Source organism: Rhamphochromis sp. 'chilingali' (genome assembly GCF_963969265.1).
Source record: "Rhamphochromis sp. 'chilingali' genome assembly, chromosome: 8".
Classification (NCBI taxonomy): Eukaryota; Metazoa; Chordata; class Actinopteri; order Cichliformes; family Cichlidae; genus Rhamphochromis; species Rhamphochromis sp. 'chilingali'.
The window spans coordinates 11,431,904-11,443,215 of record NC_137935.1 but is presented as its reverse complement, the minus strand read 5'-3'; the positions used below and the strand labels follow the sequence as shown (position 1 = coordinate 11,443,215).

Here is an 11,312-nt window from a genome sequence, read left to right as displayed (position 1 = left end):
ATCTATCTAGCACCACTGGCTAACCCAGAGCTAATCTCCCTCTTTACAAGTGTAGATTAATTCAAGATGAAAAGTTGCAACAGCATTTTGAGAGAAGGATGTCCAACAGAAAAGAGCGTGTAAAAATTTTAAAACACTTTTACAAATAAAACTACCAAAAACTAGTAGGTTAAGAGAATGCTGTTGAACTGCTATGCTTGTAGTGCAGAGATGGTGCATTTTTTCTATATTGTCGAAAAAAAAATACTATCAGGTAAATATTACTACCTGATAGTATTTGTTCCCGTCTTTGTTCTGTATGGTGTCATTCGTGTTTTAAATTGGAAAAAAACTGCATAGACCAAAAGAGAAGACAGACATATAAAGGCAAACCACTAGTTGTACTGACGTGGTTTTAAAATCATCTACATTAATAAATGCCAACTACAACAACAAAAAAATGTTTTAAGGGTGTAATTGTTACCATAATGGTCAGACCAGTCCAACATAAGGGCATTGTAAAGGGCACAGCATTTCTTGTTTTTCATCAGAAGGGCTGTTCACCTTGTGTTCGTTCACTGCAAGAGCACTCATCATGGCATCATGTTCTCTCACACGTGACAGCACCCTAATAATCACCCTAATGTTTTTACTCACTTGAAATAGCACCCAGTTCTGCACTTAGGCATGTTAGAGGCACAATGGATCACATCTTTTCCACTTCTTCTTCATACCTCCCCCATAATTACAACAGCAGCTCATATGACACTGCATTGCATCTCCTTTATTTAAAGGCACTTTATCATGCTGCCTTGTAGGTGAGTGTAGTTACTGTCCATATTCTACCAATGTGAGTGCGGTCAAGAGGGCATTTAATCCTGTATTAAACATAAATAAGATGAATACTGGAGAGCTTGATATGCTTTTTCCCTTGATTGGAACTTTACAAAGCTTTTTTTATGCTTGAGTCTCACTCTTACTACACTTTATTGAGGTATTTCCTCTCCTTGGGGGAAGAATTGGCCAGTGAGCAATGTTATCAGTCATTACCATGCTGTGTCATGGTGACCACCTTCCCTGCCAGACCACAAATGTAATTACACCTACCTATAGTGATAGCTTTACTGATTTATCTTGCCTACAGTTGCCTATTGTGCATCTACAAGCTGCTTTGCAACCCACCTGCACCTCATCTCCTTGTTTTCATGTTGTGCCTGACTGAATAAAACCAATCTGTTATCAGTGATGCCTGCTTTGTTCTGTATGGTGTCACTCATGTTAAAATACCCTTTTCTTTGAAAGACCTCTTTACTATGTTTGGAGCTTTGAAATGTGATTATTTGATATATAGTGTAGCTTTCTTGGACGTTACTGGTTAAAGAATAGTGCTTTCTAACCAAGCTGGCTAACTTTGGCTGATAACTCGAAATCTTGTCCAAATATGGTAGCTTCTGACTCTGACCATCTTAAACAGCTGGCAAATAAAGGAGGCCAAAATGCTAACGTTAAGGTTTCAAAATGGAAAGTTCAAAATAATAGGGTCATGTGATTATAGTGGATGAATTCATCTTTATCTGTGTTTGGATCAAGCATTTAGTGCAGAGATGGCGAAGTGTGGATGCAGTGTATACATCACAAACCTTTGAAGTTACAAAACTGACTTAAAAAATAGTGTCTACATAATAATGTTAAAGTCATGTTTGCTGAAATTAAGGCTAACAAGCAAGGCTGTGAACCTGTGTACTCATTGGTTAATGGCTTGTCAATAATTGTAACCTGGATGTCCCACCTTTCTGACACTAGGAATAATAATAATAATAATAATAATAATGACCAGAATTTTGAAAATGGACTTAATTTTTTATAAGTATGACCCAAAACTAGTGACTGTGCCATTAAACTCACTGGAAAAGTGTTTTCTTTGCTTAGGGAAAAGGGCTGGGTTGTTTTTTTTTTTTTTTTTTTTTTGTAGGCTTCTGTTTTGCAGCCAAAGCTATCGCACCCTGGAGGCCTCTAAAAAGAATGCAGTTTAAGGCACTGCAATGACTTCACTTTTCAGTCCCAGAAGCTACACCCATCTTTTATATTGTCTATCCTTGCAATACAATGGCCTCAGCTGTGTGATGTCAAGATGCAAGATACAGCTGCACTCCACCTTTTCATTCAAGTATGGGCACTATACTGGATCCGAAAAACTAACATAACAGCGCGGAAAATACACAGTCCAAAACCGGTGGGTGACGTCACCGCGGTATGTCCATCATTTATACAGTCTGTGCTTTAGGCAGGCCTTTTTGTCGCTCTGCTGGGGACCCCATTTCCCATAATTCATCTATAGCTCACCTTTGCTCCCATCCATCCATCCCCATAGGCCTGGCCCTCTACTTCCCATGTATGGAGTGTTACATCATTGGCACAGACACCCACCTTTTCCAGTGATGACGCAGCCCGGGAAGTGTAAGTGTGTGTGTGTGTGTGTGTGTGTGTGTGTGTGTGTGTGTGTGTGTGTGTGTGTGGAGGAGGAGGGGGGAGAAGGAGGAGGAAAGGCAGGGAGGGAGGGAGCGAGGAGAGAGGAGAGGGTGTCCCGTCTGCACGGAGCTCAGACAGACAGCAGGGAACAGCTGCAGCATTAGGTTCGCGTAGGATTTCACTGCATTGCGATTTAAAATTTAAGTAATTTCTTTCCCCAAACTTCACGTAGAGCAGCTCGACAAAGCAACCAAACATCATCTAAAAAATGGTTGATCGCGAGCAGCTGGTGCAGAAAGCCAGGCTGGCTGAACAGGCTGAGAGATATGATGACATGGCAGCTGCTATGAAATCGGTAAGTCAATTCAAAATAACAGTAAAATACAAAAAAAGAAAGATGATAACTGTGGCTTACATGTGCGTGAATATCGGTGTAAAGCTGCTGCGTTTGCGTAAAGGCTCGCCCTGCGTAAAGGCTCGCAGCTGTAAAGCTGCGGTTACAACTGGCTCTCGATATTACAGCACTACATCTGGGGGTCATTCTGAAATAACGTTCATTGTGTTTATTGTGCTGTCGCCAGTTCACTGACAGCTCAGAGGCTTTTTTTCTGATTCCCGTCCAAATCGGCTCCTCCTTGGGCGGTGCCTTTCTATCGGCCGTGCCGCTCATTGAGGGCGCGTTACAATGAAACGCATGCAGGCCGGAGCTTTCACTCTCAGGCTAAGAAGAGACTCGAATCGTGGAACGGCTCTGCTCTGACACATTTGCTGATTTCCTTTTTTCTCTCCCCTTCTTTCACCACCACACCTCCCATTCCTCCAATTTGCTGAATTTCTAAGAGCTTCTGCTGCTGGGAGCCATGTGAGGTTGCTCAGGAAAAAGCCTATCAACTGCTCTTGCCCCCCCTTCTCCTCGTCCTCTTCTCCTCCCACTCCTCCTCCGCCGCCTCCTCTCCTCTCTCTTTGTCACATAAATTAAAACAATAAGAATGATGGCGATCATTTTAATGTTTCTATTCGAGGCTTGGAGGATAAATTGGAGCATGATTGCTTTGGACAAAGAAAAAGCTTTCATAAACTAAACGCTCTCCTCCAAACAAACGTAGGAGGCAGCAGAATCTCTCTAGAATATTCTTTGTCATATTGCAGTGAGTCAGTGTGGTCAGATTTGATTACAGGAATTTCCTTCCTATTTATTACTTTATTTGTCAGATATCACCTTCTGTGCATGCTGCTTGTGTATCAAGGGCTGATATCTGGTAGCATTTTAATGCCATTTTTGGTTAATGACCCTGGTTAATGGTGTAATATTTGATGGGAAGAAGATGACATGCTGGCCTGCCTCACTGTAGCTTTCTCAGCTCTTAATGGATGGTGCTGAGGACAGAGCCTTTGTCTGCCTTTTTTTTGTTTGTTTCTCTGGCCCCTTAAGAAATTCTGGGAAGTGGATTCAGTAACAGGTTTTTTTTTTAAAAAAACTGCTGTGTCACACCAGCTCATACTGGAACCAGCAACATCCCGGTAGTCTCAGCACAGCGTCCGTGAGCTCACACACGGATTAAAATCATCCCACACTTTTTAAAACGAGGAACATTTTGCCTTATGCGAGATGGGTTGAGCCCCCGTGGAGCACTTGTCATCGAGGGTTTCTGGTTGCAGGAGGTGGGATGATGTGCGTGCAGGGGAGGGATTCCTTTCTCTTTAAGCAATCTGCCATGTCAGTGCGGTCCAAAGTGGGCCCTTTTGCAGGGGTGTGTACTCTCCCTCTCTAATCAAAGGGAATCCCTCGCCGTTGCAGCCAGAGAAGACAAATGATAGGCTGTCACCGTTGTGTTCCTCGTGAAAAATGTAGGCAGAAATGTGAATAATTACAAGAAATGCCCTTCAAAAGTTTCCCAACCAGTGCTGATAGACAGCCCAAAAGACAGAACTGGCACAGAACTCTTTTCACAGCTGATCTCATTTTTGCCTGATAAAACATTTAAACGACTGATTGATAACTCTGTATCAACCTCAGTCGTTCTTGTCTTGTTTTATGACCATGTTATCAGCAATGAGGTATTTGTTTTATTTTGTACATATATAATAGTATAACTATACTTATATATAGTGTACTAGTGTAGTTCCAGTTGGAAGCATCACAATAATTAGAGCAGTGACCTGTTTCCTTTCTTTTTACAACAAAACCCCCCCACATAGGTTGAGTCATCAGATTAGCAGTAATCTACCTCATTTGACTGTTTTGTGTGTTTTTCATCTGCAGTCTGATGGTATCACTGGGTTTGTGTGACAGTTTTGAACAAGCAGAGCAAAGGCCACTCAATCCCTATGAGTTGAGAGCTTTGCTCTCCATCGCTGTGACATCAGCGAGTCTGCGCCATGTTTGTGCTCCTCTGCCTGAGCAGAGAATGTCAGACCTGCTCAGGAGAAATGTTTGCACAAAACGAAAAGCTTTTTGAGTAAAACCTGCAAAAAAATTGCAATAAGCTCTTTCTTCTTTTCTTGGTGAAAGGTTATGATAAGCCTAAGCACCATGTTTCGTACCGATTATTGATCTGCAAGAGTCCATGTACCGGCACAAACTACGTTTCCAATATAAAAGCCTCGAGTTACATAACCCAGTCTCTTTGAGGACTGCCTGGCCAGCATTCGGATTCATCAAAATCTCAAATTAACAGCCTAACTCAGAGTGATGTCACCGTGTGGTGTTTTAGACAGGTAAAAAGGTCAGTTTCAGTTGGGGAGAAGGTCACTGGGACATGTGAACCGCCTGAGCAGTGATGGTTTTCATTTACAGTGCAGCTGCCCCTGAGTGCTCGTGGGAACATTTTAGCCATCTCCAGTCCTCCTTTCCTCTCCCAACCCCCCACTGCTGCCAACTATCTTGAATATCATTTCTCACTAACTAGCATTAGCTGTCCACGTGGCAGCTGAAGCTACTGGTGCACTAAATGAATGGATTGCCATGGAAACTGGAATTGCACATGACGTGAAATATTGCTCATCTTCTTTGCTGCGGATGGCCCCATTAACCCAGGTTATTTCATGCAAAAGAAGCCCGAGTTGTGGCAATTAGGACTGCAACTAACAGCTGTTTTTGTTATTGGTTGATCTCTACATTTGTTTAGTCTTTAAAATTAAAAATTTCATGGAGTTCTATGCTTCCATTACAAACCACTAAAGAGCACAAAATCACCCTGTTTTGAGAAGATGCAACTGTTAAACAGCAACAATCTTGTCATTTTTACTAAATCATATTACTGACTTCTTGAGGTCATTTCTTGGATGAAATGTTCTTGCTTTAACTTTTTTTTTTCCCACAAAGTGAATGTAGTCTGGTGCTGTTATTTAACAGTCCATCTGCTTCTTCTTCTTTTTCTTGTTCTTCCAGGTAACAGAGCTGAACGAAGCCCTGTCCAATGAGGAGAGGAACCTGCTGTCTGTGGCCTACAAGAATGTGGTGGGTGCCCGTCGCTCCTCCTGGAGGGTGATCTCCAGCATTGAGCAGAAGACCTCGGCCGACGGCAATGAGAAAAAGATTGAGATGGTGCGGGCCTACCGGGAGAAGATTGAGAAGGAGCTGGAGGCCGTGTGCCAGGATGTGCTCAACCTCCTGGACAACTTCCTGATCAAGAACTGCAGTGACACGCAGCACGAGAGCAAAGTGTTCTACCTGAAGATGAAGGGCGACTACTACCGATACCTGGCTGAGGTGGCCACGGGAGAGAAGAGGGCCACCGTGGTGGAGTCTTCAGAGAAGGCCTACAACGAGGCTCACGAGATCAGCAAAGAGCACATGCAGCCCACCCACCCCATCCGCCTGGGCTTAGCTCTCAACTACTCTGTGTTTTACTACGAGATTCAAAATGCCCCCGAGCAGGCCTGTCATCTGGCCAAGACCGCCTTCGACGACGCCATCGCTGAGCTCGACACCCTCAACGAGGACTCCTACAAAGACTCCACTCTCATCATGCAGCTGCTCCGAGACAACTTGACACTGTGGACAAGTGACCAGCAGGATGACGAGGGAGGGGAGGGCAACAATTAAAAAGAAACCGCACTTCGAAAAAAAAAATATGAAGGGCCGGTGGACTTTGGCAGCCGCTTTTGCCGATGATACTACCGCAGCAGCAGTTCTTTATTTTTCCATGTGTTAAAAGAAAAGAATCAAAAGAGAGGTGAGAGTGGAGGTTAAATCTTAGTTTAAATATATATAGAAATATATATACAGTTGAAAGGGGCCTCCGTCTTCTTGATTTTCTCTTTGACATTTGCCAAAACCACTGATATGTCAGTCAATCAGCCTGAAGTGGTTGTTGTTGGATTGAAATGGCAGCCTCACACTGGCGTAGGAACTGAACTTGTTCTGTCAAGATAAGCTGCTTAGTTAGGTTTTTGCGTGATAGAGATGCATTTGAGTCACTTGAGAGAGAAAATGCTTGAATGGGAATGCCTCACAAAACTAGTTTGCATTGGTTCCAGTAGTAGTCTACGTAAGAGAAAGAGCCCTGAAAGCCACTGATGCTTTAAACTCACACTAGCAAACAAAGAGAAAGTTTCAAACCAGTCAAGTCCCCCAAATTTTAGAGGTTAAATTAGACGGGAGTGAAAATATCTGAGGATTGGTTAGTTAAATTTAATTCCCCTCGTTCTATTAGTCCGTTTTGTCGCTGGAACCATCGATTCCTTTGGAGGTGAAGATTACTAAAAGGCAGAGACTTAACAAAATAAAACGAAAAAAAAAGACAAAAAATACAAAATAAAAGCAGCTTCAGAGTTTGTGGTTTACTTCTGTGTTTGTTTTATTAAATGCACTTGCCTACTATACTGTTTCTTCAGTGTAAGATGATGACAACAATAATATCGATTATTCAATATTGTGCATGCCGGTGATGTATTTATATACAGTAGCTTGACTTTATTAACTTATACTGTGGGTGTTAAGTATTCATATGATTGAGAAAAACAGGCTTTGTCTGATGTTGATTTCTAATTTATTTCATTTTGTTATGGTTTTTGATTTGCTATACCAAAATGCTGATCGTAAAAATTGACCTGTAATGGGCGTTGCTATAGTGACATGCAATATGTGTATTTTAATTTGTTAATGAAAGAAAAAAAAGGAAGATAAAAACCCACCAGTGATCACCTAATCTTATCAGCTGGTGTTTGTCACATTGAAGTATGATTATGATATATTTTGTTCTTTGAACAGTATTTAAGTACTTTTTTCTGTCATGCTATCCAGTTTTAATAATGGTGAAGTTTCCAAGCTCAATGTTTCTGTTATGAATTCACAGACATGGACCATATTTTATTTCTGACAGTATACATTTTTTTTTTGTTTGTTTGTTTTTATACTTTTTAGCTGTTCCTGAGTGACAAAATATCTTGAATGTGAGTCATTATGTAGCAGTTGCACAAGAACCGAAATAATAGCTATGATAATAAAAAAAATATGACTAAATTATACATGCACCATTTCCGTGGTGGTCTAGTGTATTGTTGTATCGTCACCCATAAGTAAATTTGTTCTTAAAGAAAACCATTTCATAGGAAAAAAATGTTTCACTATTGTTTTGTGCCCTGAGTACAGTACTGGCTTCTTTTTGTGCGTGCCTGTATTATTTAAGATGCCTCGTTTGCAAGTTGACCTTTAATGGGGGGAAAAAAAAAAGATTTATCTGCCAGTATTTTACTTTCCTGCAAGGATGTGTGAAAGATAATATTTTCCCTTCAGTGTTTTCTCATTTTCACGTTTCTGCTGTCTGTACAGCACATGGGTATGAATAATCATCACCAACAGTCACAGGGAGAGCACAGTCAGTTCGCTAGTGTTGGTTATCGATTAGCGACTACACGTCTTCAGAACAAACTTTAAATAAACACTTAGAAGCTGCTTAAGAGGACAGAAAGCTGCTGAACGGGTTTACAGTCACAATGCTGCTAGTTCTTTAGAGTATTAATATATTCACACAGATGGAAGTTTAGTTTTTTCTTAATGCATGGCAGGTTGGGAGACCTTTTTTATTTCAGATGTGACGACTTGAGAGAGAAACCTAAAGCCTTAAGGTCAGTCATACAACCTTGTTCATGTATGCCGGTTATGTCACCATCATGAGTCAGCCTCCATGAGCTCACACTTTATGTTACAGCTGCTTTGATTTATTTTTAACGCAGTTTAATAGTTGACGGCGCTGAAAAACTCGCCACTCAAAAAGCATGAAATCCTAATCGGCACAACTGCTCACGCATGTCACCGATATTAAAATGGAGTTCAGTCCTTTGCTTTAATTTTTAAGTGTTGTGTGTGGAAATGAGTAGAAAGGGAATTTTGTCACTTATTTTTGTTTGGATTTTTTTGAAAGACTTTCACTCATTGTCAAGAAAACATGCATTGTGTTCCCTTTTTAAATTAATTTGTTTTATTTTCCCAGTGCTTTGTGTTTTTCTTTTTAAGTTTTCATTATTTGGCAGTTGATCTTTGTTTTTATGACATGAAAACATGCAGAAATTACAGATAAATTACAAATTTGATTAAAAATAAAAGAGCTGAGCTGCTGCAAATTAGTCAGAGTTGGGGGTCAGGGGTTGATTACTGAAAACAGTACAAACTGTATCCTCTGAGGAATTTTTGGTTGCCATCTGTTGCCCATTAAAGTTATTTGTTTATCAGTATTATTCTATATTTTTTTCTTTTTGTCTGTTACACTCATGCCAAAACCACCACAGCTCATTCTTTTTCATTCCAATACTCAACATTTCTGCCCACACATTAATACAGGAAACCAGTTTGACCTTATATAACCTTTTGTGGGTCACATAACTGGTGCGTGTATGTGGTATGTGCAAGTGTTTGCATCCATATCTTGGTGAGTATGCGTGTGTATGCAACTGTGCTGTTCCATGTGCTGAACTTATGAGATGGAGTCTGTATTAGCTGCAGTGCAGAGATGCTGCCAGCACATACAGCTTACTGCAGTATGTCTTATATGAGGCTCTTTTTCAGGCCGCTTTGCTAATCATTAACTAAATTAGGCCATAGATCAAAGAATATTTCTTGAAAAGACTAGAGGTTTTATGACCGCAGCAATAAAACAAAGTCCTGGATCTAATGTTGGGCAAGGATGGAGAATCACCATCCCTTAGGCTTTTAAATTCACCTCCCTGTTGTATTTTTTGACACCCAAAGGTCGAGTTTATCTGAGCATTTATGCACATCTGTCAACCCAATGTCGCTGATAAAGCTGCTGGCTCGCCCACCCCCGGACTGCAGCCTCTCGCTGCAGCTTGCTGCACTGAACCTTTCATGAGATGAAATTCTCTGCTTTGAAAGGTCCTCTTCACCAGCCAATAGCTGACAAGCTTACTCTCTGCAGTCACCAATCCTATTCCTGTTGCTAGGGCTATAATAAGTACCCCACTAGCAGCCCAGTACCTATTGCATCCTGTAAAAAATGAAAGCTCAGAGCGCACAGGAGGCATTAGGATTCAGCACCAACCTATCTTCATGCTGGTGCTTCAATGCACTCAGTGCCACACTTTCAGGGACACCGGTGTCACAGTTGTTGGTAAATGCTGCTGACATTATGCATCCCAAAACACTCTGGGGCCTGCTGATGGACGTGTAATTGAATCTCCAGTAGCTACAAATTCAATTTAGTACCACTCATGGCAAATTCTTTCAAATCTGAATAAAACTCAATAGTTTTACATGCATACATATACATATAGTTTTCCATACATATATGTTCATTTAAATTAGTTATTTACATTAGGTATTAAAGGCCCTATGCACGGGAAACATTTGTTTAACTGTGCATCACTTCCACATCCACAACAACTGCTTTGTCATTACAGGAAGCATCATTTCCCTGATGAGTCCAGGATGACGATGCAGTTAGGTATCATCGAGCCATTGTCATGCCATCAAAATGTCTTTTAAATCACTGAATCGTTATCATCAACAGAGGGCCACAATTAGATTTCCTGAGACGTTTCTGGTGATACAAAAGAATGTATACCTTTGATGACGGATTAAAAATAAACTTTGGAAGTCAGGCTTGTAGTGATAGGGGCAGGTTATTTTTGTCCTCTCTGAATTTCACAAGCTCTTTCAAGGTTGTAGAGAAGTAGCTGTCTACACACTTATTTAGATTATGTACGTAACGCATAGAAGAGGAAACTGAAAGTACAGACACTGAATTTAAAGACATTTTATAAATATGCTTATATGTCTTATTTCACTATTCTCATCTCTTTCCAGCAAATTAAAGCGAAAGAGTTAGGCTAGCGCTATCTTAAAATAACTAAAACTCCCTGCACTGCACTCCCAGTGTGTCCAGTACCTTGGATATTTTTAGTACATCCTTGTGGTATAGGATTGTTTGCACTGCTTGTGCTGTTGGCCATGAAGTTAAAATAATACAATGCTTTTACAAGGTGCTTTACCTTATAAAAGTAGGCACATAAATGCTTTAAACAGGTGATTTTAGCCCCTCTCTAGGTGGTTGCCAGGCAACCTGATGGCATTATCGTATGTCGTTATATTGCAGGTTTTGTGGATGTAAATCAAATGTTACTGTCATGAAATGAGAAACAATGCAATTCTTTTGTATGTAACATTTTCAGGTAAATAAATACTGACACACATCATTTTAGCCTGATAATATATATGATTGTTGGGAAGCACTAATGCAACAAGGTGTTCGCAGGTTGCCTCTGTGGTGGCCATCTTGTTTTCCCTGTAAAGAGGAGGCCGCCTCAGTTGCAGCTCTTTTATAGGCCAGTCTGAATTGAGAAGGTGTGGTCTCTATTGTATTTAAAGCTGGCAGGAAATGCTGTCTGTATGTGCAAGATATTGG

At 40.8% G+C, this 11,312-nt stretch overlaps 1 protein-coding gene across 1 annotated transcript; it reads left to right on the top strand.

Annotated features, from left to right (window-relative positions):
- The first annotated feature begins 2,544 nt into the window (after window positions 1-2,544).
- ywhag2 (3-monooxygenase/tryptophan 5-monooxygenase activation protein, gamma polypeptide 2) lies at window positions 2,545-9,112 on the top strand. Its single transcript, XM_080888974.1, has 2 exons — window positions 2,545-2,803; window positions 5,840-9,112. The coding sequence occupies exons 1-2, from the start codon at window positions 2,717-2,719 to the stop codon at window positions 6,494-6,496; spliced, it is 744 nt and encodes a 247-aa protein (XP_080745100.1). The 5' UTR covers window positions 2,545-2,716; the 3' UTR covers window positions 6,497-9,112.
- The last annotated feature ends 2,200 nt before the right edge of the window (window positions 9,113-11,312 follow it).